Source organism: Muntiacus reevesi, chromosome 4 (assembly GCF_963930625.1).
Source record: "Muntiacus reevesi chromosome 4, mMunRee1.1, whole genome shotgun sequence".
NCBI lineage: Eukaryota > Metazoa > Chordata > Mammalia > Artiodactyla > Cervidae > Muntiacus > Muntiacus reevesi.
In genome coordinates, this window is record NC_089252.1 from 141,278,686 (window position 1) to 141,301,543 (window position 22,858).

Below are 22,858 nucleotides of genomic sequence, written 5' to 3' on the forward strand. Positions count from 1 at the left end.
TGTGTTTCCTGAAGACAGCATATAAATGAACATATATCTAACCTTCGAGAACATCTAGTGTTTCCACATCAGAGAAAAAGATAAGTTCCCTGTAAGGGAAACCCAGGGAAGAAAGAATGCTTGTGCCTTAGTATCAAGTAAGTTCAGAGGCTTCTATGAACTCGAACACCTCTGCTTTATACTCAGATTTTACTTATGGAATCCACCCACAGAGCATTAGCAGAGAGGCTAGTACAAATATTTACTGGGGGCAAGATTTCAATGAGCAAAGAGAAAAGACATTAATTTGTGGAATATAAAAGAGCCTCCAAAAATACTTTGTTTCTGGGGGGACTTCTCTTGTGGTCCAGTGGCTAAAACTCCATGCTTCCACTCCATGCTTCCAATGCAGGGGGCCTCGGTTTGATAGCTGGTCAGGGAACTAGATCTTACATGTTCTAACTGAGAGTTCACATGCAGTAACTAAGACCCATGCAGCCGAAGAGATAAATAAATATAAATAAATATTTTTTAAAATACTTCTCTTTAAAATAAAATAAAATAAAAATACTTCTGTTTAATAGTGAGGGGACTCAATATGAATTAAAGAGGCTTAGAATCAACACCATTGAGGGTCAATCTAATGAAGTCACATTACAAAAAATGGCTAAGATCTCATTTTAGCCTATAGTATGGAACATCAAGAGTTAATCAAGCAGTCCCTGTGTATAAACATACTTAAATTCATTTTACCATCAAAAAAGCTCCTGAGACTATTAGAGCCAATGTATTTTCTTTTTTTTATAAAATTTAAATTTTCTTCCAGAAAAAGATTTCATGTATTTTTATTAAGGTGAAAACCCATTTCTTTAATCAGTTCAGTCAGTCAGTTCAGTTCAGTCGCTCAGTCGTGTCTTACTCTTTGTGACCTGATAGACTGCAGCACACCAGGCCTCCCTGTCCTCCCTGACCAACTTCCGGAGTTTACTAAAACTCATGCCCATTGAGTCGGTGATGCCATCCAACCATCTCACCCTCTGTCGTCCACTTCTCCTCCCATCTTCGATCTTTCCCAGCATCAGGGTCTTTTCAAATGAGTCAGCTCTTTGCATCAGGTGGCCAAAGGATTGGAGTTTCAGCTTCAACATCAGTCCTTCCAATGAACATTTAGGACTAATTTCCTTAAGGATAGACTGGTTGGATCTCCTTGCAGTTCAAGGGATTCTAAAGAGTCTTCTCCAACACCACAGTTCAAAACCATCAATTCCTCAGCACTCAGCTTTCTTTACGGTCCAAATCTCACATCCATACATGACTACTGGAAAAACCACAGCCCTGACTAGACAGACCTTTGTTAGCAAAACAATGTCTCTGCTTTTTAATACACTATCTAGGTTGGTCATAACTTTTTTCCAAGGAGTAAGCGTCTTTTAGTTTTATGGCTGTAGTCACTGTCTGCAGTGATGTTGGAGTCCAAAAAAATAAACTCTGCCACTGTTTCCACTGTTTCCCCATCCATTTTCCATGAAGTGATAGGATTGGAGGCCATGATCTTAGTTTTCTGAATGTTGACCTTCAAGCCAACTTTGTCACTCTCCTCTTTCACTTTCATCAAGAAGCTCTTTAGTTCTTCTTCGCTTTCTGCCATAAGGGTAGTGTCATCTGCACACCTGAGGTTATTGGTATTTCTCCCGGCAATCTTGATTCCAGCTTGTGCTGAAATCCAACCCAGTGTTTCTCATGATGTACTCTGCATATAAATTAAATACGCACGGTGAAAATACACAGCCTTGACGAACTCCTTTTCCTATTGGGAACCAGTCTGTTGTTCCAAGTCCAGTTCTAACTGTTGCTTCCTGACCTGCATACAGCTATCTCAGGAGGCAGGTCAGGTGGTCTGGTATTCCCATTTCTTTCAGAATTTTCCACAGTTTATTGTGTCCCACACAGTCAAAGGCTTTGGCGTAGTCAATAAAGCAGAAATAGATGTTTTTGCTTTTTTGACGATTCAATGGATGTTGGCAATTTGATCTCTGGTTCCTCTACCTTTTCTAAATCTAACTTGAACACCTGGAAGTTCACGGTGCACGTACTGCTGAAGCCTGGCTTGGAGAACTTTGAGCACTACTTTACTAGCATGTGAGATGAGTGCAATTGTGAGGCAGTCTAAGTATTCTCTGGCATTGCCTTTCTCTGGGATTGGAATGAAAACTGACCTTTTCCAGTCCTGTAGCCACAGCTGAGTTTTCCAAATTTGCTGGCATATTGAGTGCAGCACTTTCACAGCATCATCTTTCAGGATTTGAAATAGCTCAACTGGAATTCCATCACCTCCACTAGCTTTGTTTGTAGTGATGCTTCCTAAGGCCCACTTGACTTCACATTTCAGGATGTCTGGCTCTAGGTAAGTGATCACACCATTGTGATTATCTGGGTCATAAAGATTTTTTTGTATAGTTCTGTGTATTCTTGCCACCTCTTCTTAATATCTTCTGCTTCTGTTAGCAGAAGCAGCATACCATTTCTGTCCTTTATTGAGCCCATCTTTGCATGAAATGTTCCCTTGGTATCTCTAATTTTCTTGAAGAGATCTCTAGTCTTTCCCATTCTACTGTTTTCCTCTATTTCTTTGCATTGATCACTGAGAAAGGCTTTCTTATCTCTCCTTGCTATTCTTTGGAACTCCGCATTCAAATGGGTATATCTTTCCTTTTGTCCTTTGCGTTTTGCTTCTCTTCTTTTCACTGCTATTTGTAAGGCCTCCTCAGACAGCCAAGAGAAAACTTTAACCCTTCAGATCTATATTTTATATTTATCATTAAAGCCTTTTGATTTTCATTTTAAGAGTTCCTTTTATACTTCCCCAAATATGGTGCTCAGCACACAATATTATGTAAGTACCTGTTAACTGGAAACAATTTTTAACACAATGAAGAAAGATAGCTTTCTTCACTAAATAGCTTTCGCACGTTATCTGTGCAAATCCATAAGAATATTTGACCTGTCTTCTTAACAGCTAGTACATGGGATTTTACCCAATGTAGAATGAGAATAATAAAAGATAAAATAGTTTTTTTAAGGTAACAGTTTTCTAAAAGATTTCATAACTTTCTTAGATAAAACCCTTACATCTTTCCCATCTGGATACCCAACTAGTCCATGCTGGGGTTCACAACACACTCTATTTAGAGACAATGGAGCAGAGTCTGAAATAATGCAGACAGATGTTCAAATCCTGAGATAATTTTATGAATAATTCACTCTACAAGGGAAAACAGGTTTTCTGTAGCTAAAATATACTGAGTATTTCTCCATACACATAAAAGTTGCACAAGGCCCTTTACCAGGCTCTTGACTTTGGGATATATTAGTAAATTTTTGCTAACTCCAAAGGTACCTACAGACTGCCCAGATATTTTCACTTTCAGTTTTACGTGTAAGACATGGGGGCAGTTCTTTCCTTAAGAAGAGTTTTGTAAAACTGCAATTTTTTCTAGTGATAGGAAGATTTTAAGATCTGTACTACTTATGAAATTGTTAAAAACTGTTTCGCAGACTTGATAAAAGAATTAGTGGAATTAGAGAGATGGAATGTTTTGTGCGTCACTATTCCATCATGTGGAAGGGTGCTCACTACATAGCTAAAAAAGACAGACGCACGTAAGGGCTTTTAACTCAGCATGTCTTCTCAAAGGGAGCTTTGTTTTACTGAACAGCAGTAATTCTCCAAATCAGTGTAATTGCTTTTCAAAATGATCAGGTGTTTCCTGTATATTCTGGAAGCCCGGTCATTGAGACACCGGTTTACTCAAAATGCAGCTGGACTCTGACTTCATGCAAGTAAAAGCAATATATAACCTGTCAACTATTTACTCAGATCTGTCCATCTGTTTTGTGCCAGGTATGTGCTGGGGTCAAGGATACAAAGGTGCTTACAATCTTCTACACCATTTGTACTTTTATTTCATGTACTACATGTTTCCTCTTTTGGTGGGAGTGGTAAGAAGAAGGTTAACGAAACTCTGGCAGAAGAATGAGTTAGCGTTGCGCAAGAGTGGAATAAGGTGTGCCTTGCACTGCTTGGCATACAGTCAACACAATACATATTAGCCATTACTTTTATAACGCAACAAACAGCAAATGCCAGGCAATATGACACAGAAGGAAATGGTGACACAGTAGCCACAAACTCACTCCCTTATTCAGTCTTTCAATAAATATTTACTATGTGCCTACTCTATGCCAGGCACTGTTCCAGGCATGGGGGATAAAGCAATGTAACAAAATTAAGTGTTTCTCATGTAGAAAAAAGGAACCCTCCTACACTGTTGGTGGGTATATAAACTGGTATATCCACTATGAAGAACAGTATGGAGGTTCCTTAAAGAACTAAAAATAGAGTCACCATATGATCTGGCAATTCCACACCAGGGCATACCTGGAAAAAAAACACAATTTGAAGAAATAAATGCACCCTTATGTTCAGAGCAGCACTGTTGAAAATAGCCAAGACATGGACACAGTGCAAATGTCCACCCACAGAAAAACAGCTGAAGAGGATGTGGTACACGTATACCATGGACTATCACTTGGCCACAGAAAAGAACAAAATAATGCCACTTGAAGAAACACAGTTGGACCCACAGATTATCATACTAGCTGAAGTCAGTCAGACAAATGTCTGAAAGACAAACGTCATATCAGTTATATGCAGAGGTTCACAGACACAGAAAACAAAGTTATTGCGGGTAGGCAGAGGTAATTAGAGGAGTTTGGGAATAATAGATACACACTACTATTTATAAAAGAGATAAACAAGGACCTACTATACAGTACAGGGAACTATATACAATATTTTATAATAACTGATAATGGAAAACAATCTGAAAGAAAATACATATGTGTGTTTTATATATATATATATATATATATATATAAACTGAATCTCTTGGCTATATACCTGAAACTAATATAATATCCTGGTGTGTGAAGTCAAGTGGGCCTTCGGAAGCATCACTACAAAAAAAGCTAGTGAAGATGGTGGAATTTCAGTTGAGCTATTTCAGATCCTAAAAGATAATACTGTGAAAGTGTTGCACTCAATATGCCAGCAAATTTGGAAAACTCAGCAGTGGCCACAGGGCTGGAAAAGGTCAGTTTTCATCCCAATCCCTAAGAAAGTCATCCCAAAGAATGCTCAAACTACCGCACAATTGCACTCATCTCACACACTAGTAAAGTAATGCTCAAAATTCTCCAAGCCAGGCTTCAGCAATACGTGAAACGTGAACTTCCAGGTGGTCAAGCTGGATTTAGAAAAGGCAGAGGAAACAGAGATCAAATTGCCAAAATCCGCTGGATCATCGAAAAAGCAAGAGAGTTCCAGAAAAACATCTATAGAAATTTTTTTTATTTGACTACGCCAAAGCCTTTGACTGTGTGGAACACAATAAACCGTGGAAAATTCTGAAAGAGATGGGAATACCAGACCACCTGACCTGCTTCTTGAGAAACCTGTATGCAGGTCAGGAAGCAACAGTTAGAACTGGACATGAAACAACAGACTGGTTCCCAATAGGAAAAGGAGTATGTCAAGGCTGTATATTGTCACCCTGCTTATTTAACTTATATGCAGAATACATCATGAGAAACGCTGGGCTGGAAGAAGCACAAGCTGGAATCAAGATTGCCAGGAGAAATATCAATAACCTTAGACATGCAGATGACATCACCCTTATGGCAGAAAGTGAAGATGAACTACAAAGCCTCTTGATGAAAGTGAAAGAGGAGAGTGAAAAAGTTGGCTTAAAGCTCAGCATTCAGAAAATTAAGATCATGGCATCTGGTCCCATCACTTCATGGGAAATAGATGGGGAGACAGTGGAAAGTGTCAGACTTTATTTTTTTGGGCTCCAGAGTCACTGCAGATGGTGACTGCAGCCATGAAATTAAAAGACGCTTACTCCTTGGAAGGAAGGTTATGACCAACCTAGATAGTGTATTAAAAAGCAGAGACATTACTATGCCAACAAAGGTCCATCTGGCCAAGGCTGTGGTTTTTCCAGTGGTCATGTATGGATGTGAGAGTTGGATTGTGAAGAAAGCTGAGCACCGAAAAATTGAATCTTTTGAACTGTGGTATTGGAGAAGACTCTTGATGGTCCCTTGGACTGCAAGAAGATCCAACCGGTCCATCCTAAAGGAGATCAGTCCTGGGTGTTCACTGGAAGGACTGATGCTAAAGCTGAAATTCCAGTACTTTGGCCACCTCATGTGAAGAGCTGACTCATTGGAAAAGACCCTGACGCTGGGACCGATTGGGGACAGGAGGAGAAGGGGATGACGACAGAGGATGAGCTGGTTGGATGGCATCACCGACCCGATGGACATGAGTTTGAGTAAACTCCGGGAGTTGGTGATGGACAGGGAGGCCTGGTGTGCTGCGATTCATGGGGTCGCAAAGAGTCGGACATGACTAAGCGACTGAACTGAACTGAATACGCTGCAAAATAATGCTCAAAATTCTCCAAGCCAGGCTTCAACAGTATGTGAACCATGAACCTCCAGATGTTCAAGTTAGATTTAGAGAAGGCAGAGGAACCAGAGATCAAATTGCCAACATCCGCTGGATCAACGAAAAAGCAAGAAAATTCCATTAAAACATCTATTTCTGTTTTATTGACTATGCCAAAGCCTTTGACTGTGTGGAACACAATAAACTGTGGAAAATTCTGAAAGAAATGGGACTACCAGACCACCTGACCTGCCTCTTGAGAAACCTGTATGCAGGTCAGGAAGCAACAGTTAGAACTGGACATGGAACAACAGACTGGTTCCAAATCGGGAAAGGAATACGTCAAGGCTGTATACAGTCACCCTGCTTATTTAACTTATATGCAGAGTACATCATGAGAAATGTTGGGCTGGAAGAAGCACAAGCTGGAATCAAGAATGCCAGGAGAAATATCAATAACCTCAGGTACGCAGATGACACCACCCTTATGGCAGAAAGCAAAGAAGAACTAAAGAGCCTCTTGATGAAAGTGAAAGAAGAGTGTGAAAATGTTGGCTTAAAACTCAACATTCAAAAAACAAAGATCATGGTCTCCAGTCCCATCACTTCATGACAAATAGATGGGGAAACAATGGAAACAGTGAGAGACTTTATTTTTTGGGCTCCAAAATCACTGCAGACAGTGACTGCAGCCATGAAATTAAAGAAACTTGCTCCTTGGAAGAAAAGCTATGACCAACCTAGACAGCATACTAAAAAGCAGAGACATTACTTTGCCAACAAAGGTCCATCTGGTCAAGACTGTGGTTTTTCCAGTAGTCATGTATGGATGTGAGAGTTGGACTATTAAAAAAGCTGAGTGCTGAGGAATTGATGCTTTTGAACTGTGGTGTTGGAGAAGACTCTTGAGAGTCCCTTGCACAGCAAGGAGATCCAACCAGTCCATCCGAAAGGCAATCAGACCTGGATATTCACTGGAAGGACTGATGCTGAAGCTGAAGCTCCAATCCTTTGGCCACCTGATGTGAAGAACTAACACACTGGAAAAGACCCTGATGCTGGGAAAGACTGAAGACGAGAAGAGAAGGGGAAGACAGGGGATGAGATGGTTGGATGGCATCACTGACTTGATGGACATGAGTTTGAGTAAATTCTGGGAGTTGCTGTACAGGGACGCCTGATGTGCTGCAGTCCATAGGGTCGCAAAGAGTCAGATATGACTGAGCAACTGAACTGAAGTGAATTGATAGTATGATTTAAAACATTATTTGCTTAAAATGAAGACTAGCCAAGTTTAGTTCAGGTTAGGCAGGATGAACACAGATGCTGAATTTAAAGAGGCATTTCAATTAGTTTGGAGGTAGGTTTCACCAGCCCCTAGGTAGAGAGGGTCAACAATAGTGACACGTGTCCACAGTCCCAGTAATGATGCTAAAAATGCTTTATGTAAGAAAATTTCTTTCAACCTACAACCTAACTGAATGTTTTCCTCTCCTAGCATCCAGGTCTTATCCTCTCATAATTCAAAGACTCCAAAAATCCTACTTTCTGTAATCTTCAACTAGAGAGTTTATCACCTTCCCCTTTGGGGAAAAAATCCACCATTCACTTAAATCTAATTTTTCATCAAGATAATAATGTTATTATGTATCATAAAAGGTATTGCAGCCCTACAAATTATTTGCTTTGGAGAATCTATAAACAGTAACTAATTTTAAACTACAGGGTTTTAGGGGGGCTTCCCCAGTGGTCCAGTGGTTAAGACTCTAGCCTTCCACTGCAGGGGGCAGAGGTCCGATCCCTGGTTGGGGAACTGAGATCTTGAATGCTACACAGTGTGGCCAAAAAAAATAAAATAAAAAACAACAAAATCCAAAAAACTACAGTGCTTTAGATCTCGGAAAGTACTTGACAGAAAACGAAATGAGGAACTGGAATAATAGATAAAAAAGCAAGTGTCATGTAAATCAGTGGGGAAATATGAGACATGCATAATTCTTTCTGTATCATTGATGTCCACACGCAACCAGTAAATGACATTTTAACTCGTTCTGAATAGCAACCACCACTAACTTGATCAAATGCAAACATGGCATGATTATTTCCATTTTTAACCACTGAAACACCTATTTCCTAACCGTAAAAGCTTTCCAATTCACAGACTTACCTTGCATGAAAAATCCTGTGCCTCTGAAAATGCTCCTTAATGTCTATACAAATCACTGCAGGTGTCCCCGTGTTTTTCCCTCTAGACAGTGAACAAATTGGGGACAGTAATATTTTTTCAATCATAGTCTCCTGGGTCTGTGATATGAACATGTTCTGATTTAAAATTACTATGTCTCAGGATCAGTTTTTCTGAATATCAGCTGTGTGCCCCGGGCAAGTATTAAAACTCACTGAAGTCTTAGCTTCCTCATCTGTAGTAAAAGATAATATCTATCTTATAGGATCTGCATGTGTGCTAAGTCACTTCAGTTGTGTCCGACTCTGTGTGACCCCATGGAATGTAGCCTGCCAGGTCCACGGGGATTTTCCAGGCAAGAATACTGGAGTGGGTTGCCATACCCTTCTCCTAGGGGTTCTTCTCAACCCAGGGATCAAACCCAGGTCTCCCGCATTGCAGGCAGATTCTTTACTGTCTGAGCCACAGGGAAGCCCAAGAATACTGGAGTGGGCAGCCTATCCCTTCTCCAGGGGATCTTCCCAACCCAGGAATCAAACCGAGGATCTGCTGCATAGGATAATAGGGACTAAATAACTCTCATGAGGGTTCCTGGTATATCAGAAATATCAGCTGTTACTATTAAATATGGAATCTATGATATCACCAGCATTTCTTATCCTTGATATCATCTGATCAATAAAGTTTTGGTGAAATGAGGGGGAAAAACTGGATTGATGGGAAGAATCAGAGAGCTGAAGGAAAGAAATACTAATATACTAAAATATATTAGTGGCATGAGATTATTTGTAAAGCTTCTGCTTAGTTTGAACACTCACCTCCCTGAAATCACCATTTAAAAAGTAGGAGTCATATAACCCTGTGCTTACATGCAGCTGTGTGGCAGCCCTCTTTGCTCACACAGGGAACATTATCCGTCATAGGAGGAGAAAATAAGGCCATAGCAATAAGGTACAAGCAATCCTGAAGCTTTCTGCAACTAAGATCACTTGACTTTTCTAAAACTTGTGGTCTCTGTAATGCTTCCACAACAGCGTTAGAAGTGGAGATGCAGTGTTTTGAAGCACCAGGTTGGAGCCACGGTTTTGCAAGTTCCATCCCTCTGGTGTAGGGAAAGTCAACAAATCCTGCTGTGCTGGGTTTTATCAAGTGAATGAGGAGGTTGGGCTGCATGATTTCTAATGCCTCCTTTAGTTCTTAACTTTAATGATTCTAAAACTACATTTAAACTAAAACCATTAAAAGACACACTTCAATTTTCAAACTTTTCAAAATACCCCCAAAGGCCCCCATTTAAATGTCTCCACCCCAACTTTTGTTAACAAATAAATCATACTGGACTAGTGAACGATCTCATTATTTATCCCTACTTGCCCCCAGACCCCCCTGGCCCCAAGCCCTGCCCCTAAAGTCCTTCCCACAACCTAACTGGGAGTTACAGAGGAACTATGCTTTATTTTCCTCTTCCTAACAGTGAAGCTATTGAAAGAAAAATTAAATAGTGCAAAAACTACTCATTTACATTGAAATCTGTTTATTTATGACTGTGGATACATCTAAAGTCCAACAGAAAGAGGAGGGAAAAATGTTTCCAATTACTCCTTCTTTATTTATTATATATGTTTTCCTGATGTGAAATTACACTTGTCATGCAATTCAAATCAGAACTGCTTTTCAGATTAAGTGGGGGGAAAAAATACAAAACAAAAACCAAGCTATTCTAAGTTTGTTAGAAACCAAGTCTTTAATTGGTTTACTTTAATTCCTAAGGTTTTAATGATAATAATATATGACAAAGTATATCAACTGTTACAAATATGTTACCAAGAAACTTACTTTTAAAAAAATGTGATTTAAGTAAAACAAAGGTTTCAATGGAATCCACAGGAGCTAAAAAGAACAAGCACTGATATCATTTCAAACAGAAAAAGGCTAATTGTGTTTGTTTTCCTTTAAATTTTTATCCAAACAGTCTGGGGAAACTGACTTGCTTTGTTCAGTGTTTATTATTTCACCTTTCCTGAAGCTGAAACTAAAATACTTTGACAAATGGGAGAGTCTGGTAAACAGACCATTCAATGTTAGGGCTTAGAATCACTAATCCATTTGCATTTCCATCTTTGCCCATTTTTCCTGAAGTTACTATCACCATGATTGCTTCTTTACATATAAAAGGGTAATAATACCTTATACAACCTTACTCCAATTCACACTTACATGGAACCAGAATGGATCTATAATACATGTAAACAAAAAGGGATAAGAAGTCTGAAAGAAAACTGCAGAAGAGAGCTATCCTTTCTGGAAATACTATCAAAGTACTTTACTCCACTGATATCCTATTTAACCAATCTGATTTTTATAGCCCCAGTGATAGACTACCTCTGCCTGATGACAAAACTACTTGCAAATACTTTTTTTTTTCCTCTAGAGATCCACAAACACCAGACCCAAACTAAACCACTGAAGTAGTTTTTCCATACTACCCAGAAGAAACTAGGCAGTTCTAGTCTTGAACTTAACTCTTAAACTCAGTCTTTATAAAAAGGTCAGCCCTGCTTTGTAGCTTCCCACACCCAAAACTACTGTAACTCGAACTTCTCTTTGTACCTCATACAGTTTCAAGAAAGGATAAAATAAACAGGCTAATATAAACAGGTCTACTTTTAAAATAAAGGGCTTTCCCTAAATACCAAATTAGTCTATGCAACTCCAGGAAAAGATGATGCATTTAAAAGAAATGTCTGGGAGAACACAGAAAACTTACCAAAGTAGCATACAAGTACAGGCATTACTAGTGAATACCTGAAATATGAATATACTCATCCCCTTTTGTTTGAACAGGGGCCTGCACGTGGAATTCCCCTGAACCACCTGGAGGACTGGTGGGCCAAAGGTCATCTTCTCCACCTCTTCATACTAGTCCCTCCTCCCTTATTATTTTCGTCATCAACACATTAGCCTTTCCCTCTCTGAATACATCAGCATTTAAAAATCATAAACACTATTCATTTAATTTTATTGCTCTGTTTTAATGCTATTGTCCCAGTCTCACTTCCCATTACTTTCCATTGCATTTTTCATATACTAAAGATGCTCTTGTGATAAGGCTGGGAACCCAACTCCTGCTCATGATTATTTCTAAGGCAACAATTCATTAGATTGCAAACATCCTACTGATAGGTTTAATCCATTCACAGACTGGTGGATTGTCTAATTATTTTTACCTATCAGGTCCTTACAGAAATTAAAAATGCTCAGGAAAAGAAGGAAGGCCCTTTTTGTTACCCTTCCCACATGTGCCCTTTCCCAAACAGAAACATTCCTGGGAAAATTTTTCCAGGAAAAAGACCAAAATTTCATTTTGCAAAGCAATTTCTACCTCACTGATATAATTCTTAATTGCAATTTTATGAAAAAAAAAAAAAAAACATAACCTTGGCTAAATTCTAAAACTATATATTCAATTTTTACTATTGAAAAATCATGGGAAAACCAACCAATTATTTCAAAACAATGCCATCTTTTTTTCCCCAAATGTGCAAATATCAGCTATCTCAAAACAATGTATTTTTACCAACGAAGACAGGATTCGCTCACACGCACGCACAGGCGTGTGTGAGTGTACACACAATCACAACGTTGGATATTCATTCTTCTATTTCTGGCTAAAAATATGCTCTCAAAAAGTATAAAGTGATATTCTGTCACACAAAAACATATGTACTTGATAAAATATTAACTTATCTGTTTTGGCAAGAATGAGACCAAAGGAATATAGTTGGACAAAAATACCACATTTTAATTCCTAGTACATATTTAAAAGGAAAAAAAAAAGTTGTGTAGCCAAGAAATAAAATCCAATGCTTCTAGTTGATGTTTCAAATGTAGGGTAAGTATGTAAACAAACAGATTTGCCAAAACCATGTGGCTATGGTTCCAACACAAGAAGCACAAAGTTAAAGAGCCATACAGATTTTTGATGTTTCCTGAGCTGATGCTGAAAATAACTCACAGGAAAGAGAGGCTGTTGAGATGTACGAGTCCCAGCCCCCACCCTTTAACTGTGCTTAATCTTCCTGCTGCTATGACAACCATGGAAGTGCTCATTAGGGCTACTAATTTATACTTTAATCATTATATTAAAATCCAACAAAACTACCAGATGGTAAATGTAACCCCGGAGAGACAGCTTCTAGGCTGGGTCTGAAGATTAACAACACAAATGCCATACTGGGACTTGAGATTTGAAACGCCCTTCAGCTGCTCTTTAAGCCCAGTTTTGTATTTAAAATAAGGAGAAAACAAAGAATGAAACCACTCTTATAGAGGTTAGAAATGATCTAAATGCCAAATCCAATCATTTCCATTTTATAAGCCACAGGTCAAGTGTCACCATCTCTGTGAAGTCAAACACCCTGCTTGGAAAACAACTTAGACAAAGCTTATCGTCCTATAACTCAGTCTCACTGGGCAGAAACTCCTAGGGAGTAGCACCCCCTTCCTTCTCTGAATGCACACTGCTTGATACCGGTCAGCCTTGTGCAATAAATAAACTGAGGACTTGATAGGTTACCCAGGAAAACCCAATTACCACACATTTTCTTTGAAGGGCTTATAATAAGAAGAAACTAAAACAACAGAGGAAAAACCTGGAATGTTTCCAGGGAAAATTGTTCTGGGTTATAGAATCAGGAAATCTGCCACAATTTTAAGAGGAAAATTCCACTGTTTGGGCACTACTATTTTGTGATCTGTCCCTAACTCTTTAACATAAGAGACCTAATCTTTAGAAACTTCCTTATGGAAATCACACTTCTTAGTGAAGTGAGAATGAGCACTTGTCAATTGCATGCCAGAGAGAAAGGCCCACTGCCTGACAATTGTTTTAGATGTATTATGTCTGAAACATATCAAGGAAGAGGGTCACTGTACCCTCCAAGAGCACTGGAATACTCCAAAATGGTTAACTATCTTACTTCCAACAAAATTACTTCTGAGAACCCAGAGCAATGACCCAGTGGTACTCTACCTGGGAATAGCTAAAGCTATGTTTCTAGGCTATGTTTCTAAGCATCTAAAATACTCTGACTCCTTGGAAGAAAAGCCATGACAAACCTAGACAGTGTATTAAAAAGCAGAGACATCACTTTGCCAACAAAGATCCATCTAGTCAAAGCTATGGTTTTTCCAGAAATCATGTACAGATTCGAGAGTTGGACCATAAAGAAATCTGAGTGCTGAAGAATTGATGCTTATGATCTGTGGGGTTAGAGAAGACTCTTGAGAGTTCCTTGGACAGCAAGGAGATCAAACCAGTCAGTCCTAAAGGAAATCAACCCTGAATGTTCATTGGAATGACTGATGCTGAAGCTCCAATACTTTGGCCACGTGATGTGAAGAGCCGACTCACTGGAAAAGATCCCGATGTTGGGAAAGATTGAGAGTAGGTGGAGAAGGGGGCATCAGAGGACGAGATGGTTGGATGGCACCACTGACTCAATGGACATTAAGTCTGAGCAAACTTACGTGAGACAGCGAAGGACAGGAAAGTCTGGCACGCGGCAGTCCATGGGGTCACAAAGAGCTGGACACCACTGAGCGACTGGACATCAACAATAATGTTTCTATGACACCATCCACCTTGACCTTGAGATTTGGCTGTTCAACCCCTCCTTACCATCCAGCCCCCTTCCTCAGTTTCTTCCACTCCCTCTTTCCTGAGGTCTCTGACTAATGAGGGCAATCACACAAAGGAGACTGAGAGGGTTAGGGGAGGGGTAGGAATAGTAAAGGAGAAACAGATTAGTAAAGGAAAAGCAAATTCAGTGCGTCCCAATTCCTAACCACCCAGCCCTTCCCTTCTTATCACTGACAGTGCTCTGCAGTCTTGCGCAGCCCAGCCCCCAGTTTCCTCATTCCTTCTTGGTTGCCTCACCCTTTCCACAAACCCTGCTGCCTCAGAAGCAGCAGCTCTGCTCTGCGGCCTTGCAGGTACTCAGCTCCACCCTGGCCAACTCTCCCGCATCAGCCCAAAGCACTGAGCAGAAGAATTTACCTGGAAAGAGGCAAGGGGAGGCCAGTACAGTAACGGGTAATGTAACTAGGAAACTAAACTGGGGCTTTTATCACCATCACCACGACTTTCTTTGAAAAATATGCTGAGTTTCAAATCATCATAAACTTTCAGAACACAATCTTTTTTTGAAATTGGGGGCTGCCTGCAAATCTTTCCCGAAGAGTTACAAACATGTTGTTATGAATCTGTAAATGTTAAGTTGTTGGATTCAAGAAACACCTATACTCATGAAACATCTAGACCATATGGGCTACCCCAAGCTTGGCAAATGTCTGTTTACTAATCCAGAATCTGCTCGGTTATCTAAGTAGACTGTAAAACTAGTGAGTTTCTGTGAACCAGTCCCCTCTGGAAGATCCAGAACCTCTTCTCCGAGGTCTAAGAAACTGTTAAAGACACCTTTTTGATTCACTTCAGCAGAAAAATTTGAAACAGGGTTCATTTGTGTATTTTCTTATCATTTTAGAAACATAGGTGTTGAATCTTAATTACTCTGAAACACAGATCTGTATTTTCAACAGCCAGATTATCAAACAGGATTTCCACTTGGACCCACTCAGCTCACCTGAAACAAATGCCCCACTTCGCATTGACCTTATTTTGGGGGTAGCCAGGTATCCTCCTCGGGAAGCTTGAATTCTCCTTTCTCTTTCTACGCTCAAGGTTGTTTACACAATACGCCCTCCCAGGCAACACTGTTAGCCTGGCCCTGTGACTGAGGCTTTTGATTCAGTTGGCACATCTTAGGACTCCCCAGCCTGCTCAGGCCTCCCTGCTCCAGGCCTGAACAAAAATCTCCATGGAAAGTGAAATTCAAAAGCAGAGCTCACCCACTCTTTACCAGGCTGCCCTACTTGACAGCTTCAACCTGTCCAAAGCCGCCCTCGGTTTCCTGTGGCCTTGAGAAAAAGCCTTTCTTATGAATGCCATCCGGCTGCACTGGCTGGATGTGTACATTAACCCCTTCCACCCTCGTTCCCCCCTGACCAGAGCAGCAGTGCCCTAAAGGCATAAGAAGCAAACCAGATGAAGAACAAGTCCCAAAAGTTTACAGTTTGTATTAGAGATAATGACAAACCCTTCAGATCAAGTCTGAGGGTCAACAGAAAACTTAACACTAAGGGTCCTATCTCCAGTTTCAAGGGAAAAAAACTTCATCTTAGCTAAGGATAGGAGTATGTCACAAAGACCTGATGGCTCAGATGGTAAAGAATCCACCTGCAATGCAGGAGACCCGGGTTCAGTCTCCGGGTCAGGAAGATCCCCTGGAGAAGGGAATGGTAACCCACTCCAGTATTCTTGCCAGGAGAATTCCACAGAGGAGCCTGGTGGGCTACAATCCATGGGGTAACAAAAAGTCAGACATGACTGAGTAACTAACGCTTTCCCCTAAATAGTTATCTGGCACCTCAAATCCAACATATCCCAAAAGCAAACTCACTACCCTTATTCCAAACCTAATCCTATCTCAATTGTTGGCATCCACTCATTGCTCAAGCGGAGGAGGCAAGGGCACCCCACTCCAGTACTCTTGCCTGGAAAATCCCATGGATGGAGGAGCCTGGTAGGCTGCAGACCATGGGTTGCTAAGAGTTGGACATGACCAGCGCCTTCACTTTCACTTTTCACTTTCATGCATTGGAGAAGGAAATGGCAACCCACTCCAGTGTTCTTGCCTGGAGAATCCCAGGGACGGGGGAGCTTGGTGGGCTGCCGTCTATGGGGTCGCACAGAGTCAGACACGACTGAAGCGACTTAGCAGCAGCAGCATGTCACAAAGAAGCCAATTCGTCCTTCAACATACACACATACACAATAACACACAAAGACTTGTTAAAAGGAGGGCAGTACCAGCAGAAACTAACACAACATTGTAAAGCAACTATCCTCCAATAAAAAATTATTACAAAGGAGGGCAGCATCAAAAAAACTGTCCCGTGGTGAGATGAGCAGGCATGAAAATAGAAAACAGATTTTTTTTTAAAGTTGGATACTTTATTCCCCACTGAAATATTTATGCCAAGGGAGAGGTTTTCACCTAGGTACTAACATTCAGAGTAGACAGCTGTAAATAGGATGGAGTCAGATTTAGAAAAGTTAAGGCAAAGGAGGTAAGTCTTTTTGGGTTAAAGGAGGAAGGGCAGAGAGGATTATGAGCAAAGAAAAGTGCCAAGAGAGCATCTGAAAGGTAAAAGAACAATTTATTTTACTTGGTGCAACAACTAAGATTTTGCTTAACTTGATTTATTCAATTCATCCAATAATCCTTTTTTTTTTTTTGAGGCCCTACTATGCACCACGTGTTAATATTTCTACAGAAGTCTGATTTTAAGACCTAAGCAGTCAAAGGCTTGAAGTTAGTAACCTAAGAAAGAATATAAAGACTTCCAACAGGGTCTGTGTGCTTTGTGATAAACACAAAACACTTTCAACACAATGCCAAGGCTCCCTTTGTGACTAGGCAGAGAGAAGGCAGCTGCTCCTGGGGTTAACCCCTTTGCCCTTCTTTCGCTCATTCTTCCATTTACTCAACCAAATCTACTGATTCCCCCTTGCTTGGCCTCATGCAGGACAAAAACATATGGCCAGAACTCTTCATGGAGCCTGAAACCAAACACCAACCAGACATGGCAATGAACAACTCTACCATAAAGAAGACTGAGATATAAGACACCACAGCATCAAAGCATAACTGGGAGAGCAGAATAGGAGGCAAACACGTCCCACTAGGTAACTGTGGAAGCTTCAGAAAGCAAAGGATTGCTGAGCTGGACCATCGAGGATGGGCAAGGTTTCAAATAAGACAGACAAAGCAGGTAGACCAGGGGTAGAAGTATGTATACAAAAGTGAGAAAGGTCAGGAGTTATACGTTTTTCCTGCATTTTTCCTATATTCATCTGAAGTTAGTAATTAGCCTTCAAAAAGTAAAATAAATAATCCTCAAAGAGTAGTGAATTTTGCAAATTTAGAGGTTTTATCTGACAAGGGCACCAAAGGTAAACACATAGATTTCAAAAACTTCACAGATTTCTTATACCTAGCAAATAAACCTCATTGACTTGGCCAACAACGTCCCCTAGGGTCTTGCTCTATATAAAAGTTGGTACTTTTAAGTCAATGACTTAAATGTTACATTGCAAATACCCATCCTGACTACATGATAAAAAGAGACTGCACTCTGGAAATAACTTAATATATGCTTAGCTAAACCAGTCTCTCAAACTGGATCATTTGTAAAGACATGATGAACCTAAAGAGAGTTATACAAAATGAAATCAGTCAGAAAGAGAAAAACAAATATTGTATATTAACCCAAGTATGTGGCATCGAGAAAAATGGTATAGATGATCTTATTTGCAGAGCAGAAATAGAGACGCAAATGTAGAGAACAACTAACTATATGGATATCAAGGGGGAAAATAGGGGTTGGAGGACCTGGAAGACTGGGATTGACACATGTGTACTATTGATACTATGTATAAAATAGATAACTAATGAGAATACAGTGTATAGCACAGGATATTCCACCCAATGCACTGTGGTTACCTGACTGGGAAGGAAGTCCAAAAGGGAGGGATATACTATATATGTATGCCTTATTCATTCTGCTGTATCGTAGAAACCAACATTGTAAAGCAACTACACTTCAATAAAAAATTAAAAAATAAAATCAAATAAACCACTCTCTTGCCAAGTTACTTGTCCCCACCTGTGAGATCTTAACCTATCTCAGAGGGTTGCTGAGGGTTAATTTCAGTGATACAGGTGTCTGTCTGACACCTAGGTGTTACCTGGAATGCTGGTGTCTGGGTCCAAGTTGGAGCTGGCCATCTGGAGCTTCATACGGCTCCTGTACCTCATACACATTTGCATCAGTGTCCTCCACGCTGCTGGAATTCTGCCATTCCAACTCGGGAGTTTTCCCCATAGCCATCACAAATGGCAAGTTCTCATACTCTGGTATTTCCTCATAGTGGCGTATATTTTCATACTCCGGTGCACAGTCGCTGGTAACAGATTTGCAAGGTGGCTGCAAGGACGACTCCCTGGAGAGCATTTGGTCATCCAGAGACTCGGCTCTTGGTCCATTAGCTGCACTGGTCTGGCCCCGCAACTTCTTCCTCTTCTTGTGGGATTCCAGGCTATAGTTATCTGCTGAATAGGCTTTGATGGCTTTACCTCTCTTCTCCTCTCCTACCAACAAGCCATGCCAATCACTCTCCCCACCTGCCACCTTTTGCTCCCCACCTGCCAGGCTGCCTGAAGCTGTGTCTCCAAGTTGGCTATTCTTAGACCAAAATTTCTGGAAGTCACTCTTCATGAAACAGATGGACAGCTTCATATTGAGTAACTTCTTGAAAGAGTTCTTCTTGTGAGAGTCTTTGCAAGGCTTAGTGCACCTTTCCACATCCATAGCAGATAATGATTTTGCTCTAGGCTTGATCAGGGCCCTGGGAGTCTCACTGTTTGAGGATATGGTGACAGACTTTAAGGATTCTAGGTTCCCTGAAAAGGGTATGATAGGATGAGGTAATTTCCACACTGGCTTCTCTGAAGCCCGTTTAGGCATATCAAAGGAGGACGACAAACCATTGTTTGGGGCACATAAATGCTGCAGGTGATCTCTTTCTAGACCCTTCTCTGAATCTTTTTCTTCATTTGCGGGATAAGAACTTTTCTCCACAAGCTCCTCAGAAGCAGCCTTTTTAAGTACTCCAGCAGCAGGCAAACTGTGTCTTTGAGGTTTTTTGGGGACAATTTTTGAGGAACTTTCATCTTTTATGATAGATTCCTTTTGCATTTGAGGGGCAGACACTCCCGGGTTAGAGGCAGTAGGCAAATATTCGTTGCAGGTTAATTTGAGCTGCTTGGGCAGGCTCATAGATAGAGTATTGCATCTTATAAAATTGGTCCCTTTGTCCTCGTCAAGTGACATACCAGAACTATCTCCTGACTTGTCGTCAGAACCCAAATTAGAGTCTGTTTCTAAAAGAGGCACTGTTTCTTCAGAGGAAATTGTTTCAGGACACAAGGCTTTCTGTGAACAGACTAAGTTTTGTCTGTCACCGCTGAAGTCCACATTCAACTCACTTTTAGTTTCTGGCTTCACTTTGTCTACCTGTTCCTGGTTACACAGAGCGGTCTGATGAAAAACACTGATTTTATTGTTTTTCAAATTATCTTCGAAAAGATGAGGCAAGTTGTCTACATTCCCTGGTTCTTCAGTATTTTCACTGGGAGTATCTATATGTCTCTGGCGCAAGAGGCGGGCAACACGTGTTTTTCTGGGCTTGGGAGTTGGAAATTTGGGCGTACATGGCACTAAGTGGATTTCCAAGGGACCAAGGTCTTTGGCTTCTGATTTCTTACTATCTCCATCTGAAGATAAGAAAGGACTCCTTTTTCCATTTTCTAAAGCTTCTTGTTCAGATGAATGATAGCAAGTGTTGTTTTTTTCACTGTCATTCTGATTAACTTGAAAATTTTGAAATTCAGTGCTAGGAAGTTGTAGGTGGCAAGGGTGATGATTAGAAATGTTTTCAAAGCTGGACAGGGAAGGTGACAAATCTGCAAATTCAATGCTGAATTGTCTGTGGGAATTACAGCCATCACTCATTTCTGGACTGTCTGTGGATCTGTGCTTCTGGGGAAAAAGAAAGGGTGACGTCCGTTGTGTTAAACCATCTTTAAGCTTCTCTTCGAGGATGCTTGCCTTTAAAACTACTTTACTCTGGCTCTTGACCCTTTCACCAACAGAATCACATTTATGCTGATTTTTTACAGTTGAAGGGGACTCACCAATTTTGTTATTTTCTAAATTCTCATGCATTTCCAGGGGCCCAAAGACAAGTTGCTTGACACACAAATTCTCTCTGTTCTCAAGCTTACGGTTACACCCAGGATGGCAGGAACACACTGGTAAAATACAATCACTGCTTGGATGCCCTCTGTTTCTGCAGTTTGAGTTGTCAGTACTTTCAGGGAATTCCTGTGAATTCTCTTCCAGGTTCACGACAATTTTCCTTGACGGTGACTGTGTGATGTCCTGGACAGGTGAGGCCTTCAGAACTTTTGGTTTTGGAGCTATGGCTGGTTTGGTTTTCTTTGTTGACTGTGGAACACTAGAAACCAAGATCTCAGGTTTAGGTGCGACAGGAGGTGGAGTTGGCTTATTAGTTGCCACAACAAACTTTGGCTTGGGGGCCACTGGTGGCTTCTTAATCTCTAGAAAGGAGAAAAAAAAAAAAAAAAAAAAAAAGCCTGATGACCAAAAATCCAAAGCAGAAGATAAATGATTAAGTTTGAGAACAGTTTTACTTTTGACAATGCATTTTACTAGGTAGATTATTATACTACATTATGCAGAGTCAGTATTACTTTTGAAAATTCTGTAAATTGCTCTGCAATTCCAGTACATACAACTTTTGGTATAGTGTACACTGATTAGTAAATCCAATACAGTTTTTCCTCTAACTCTGGAACAGATCACCATATCTTTAGTCAACACTAAATGAAACAACTGGCTTTTGCTTAGATCCATATAGTAGAAGATACTGTGGTTCATTTGCTGAGTGCCAAGGGCTGAATTTGCCTAAGGTTTACATAGGATGTAACCCAAACGTCTCATGTGAATAGCAGTATTCTTCTATCTCAAGGATATACAGTGGAGTTGTAAAAAATACCCTTTATCAATGACCTATCTCACTTGAACCCCAAAATAACCTAAAAGAGAATACAGAAACTAGAAATTTTCCAAACTTAAAAACTGAAAATTATCGATACTGTTTTATTTGAGGCTCTTAATAAAGCTGGTATTTTTCCTGTGCAGGGGTTGTCAGATGGGAATTTTCATTATAATTCTTCACTGAGCTTCATTTTTAGAAAGTCACATGTCTACACTCTACCCCAGGTGATTATGATGTGTACCCCTCATTTATAACCATGGTTCTAGTGCATTTAAAAGATGACCATAATTCCTATGGCAGCAATTCCTTCTTGACATTATATAAAAAGGACTTAATAAGCACCTGTTACACTGTGTTAGATTTCTACAGATCTGCTCTAGCCTACAGGAACCTAAAACTTCACACAAAAGGCCTATAAAATGAAGTTACACAGTCTGAACATCCACATTTTTTAAAGTTCTTTTATGTTTTTCTATCTATACTATCATTTTTCACTCTGTCATGTTTCTTAAAAGACTTGTGGTAAAAAATATTTTTAAACCTTTCAAAATATCATCTGCTGGACACTGTTTAAGTACTTGGATGCACAGGGGCTTTGATTCTTCACTTGGTGGTGAGTTTCTTTTCAACAAAGGAAATTAGTCACAACACTCCAATTCGGAAAGATATTACAGGGACACAAGTAAGGAGAAAAAAAAAAAGGTAGGGTGCTCTACTTCCTTTTTACCAACCAAGGAAGAATTTCTCAAACCCTTCAACCAAGGTCACCTGATAACATATGCCTTCTCATTTAATTCCTCAGTATAATGTTATTAAATGTTCAATAAACATGTTATTATTTTGCTTGTTTTTTTTAGGTAGAAAAAAATTTTAAACCATTCAAATCCTAATGATAAAGCTGTGTGTCATGGTCTATTAAATAAAACCCTTGATCTATTAAGTAAAGTCTTAAGAGAAAGTATGACTGCCCTAGGCTTCTTCCTAACCTCCCATCTTATTCTAGATAAGGAAGACTGACAGACTGTCACATTGATTTCATTTCTGTAACCATTCTGAAAACATCCTACCTCTGGGCATTTTGAAGGAATAAAAAATAATAATAATAATAAGTTTTGCAACATGGAAAGAGTTCTGGAGACTGACTGCACAGCAGTATGAATGCACTTACCACTACTGCTTTGTACACTTAGAAATAGTATAGATGCTAAATTTATGTTGGGTTATTTTACCACAGCCAAAAAACCAAAAAACAAAAACAAAAAAACCTCTCATCTCATTAATCTTTTACTGAATTTTACAGCCTCTTCAGAAATTTCAGGGTCATTCACCCAATCAATTTTTGCTATTTCAGTTCAATCTTTTTTTTTAATCTTTGGTATCAACTTTACTCTTTTCTTTAAATATGTTTTGTACA

The 22,858-nt window shown here is 39.9% G+C and overlaps 1 protein-coding gene across 2 annotated transcripts in view; it reads right to left on the reverse strand.

Moving 5' to 3' along the window:
- FGD6 (FYVE, RhoGEF and PH domain containing 6) overlaps positions 1-22,858 on the reverse strand; it is a 111,470-nt gene that overhangs the window by 85,235 nt on the left and 3,377 nt on the right. For both annotated transcript variants that reach the window (XM_065934235.1, XM_065934234.1), the window contains exon 2: positions 18,550-20,983. In XM_065934235.1, coding sequence (XP_065790307.1) covers positions 18,550-20,983 — 2,434 coding nt within the window. The remainder of the gene's footprint in view (positions 1-18,549; positions 20,984-22,858) is intronic.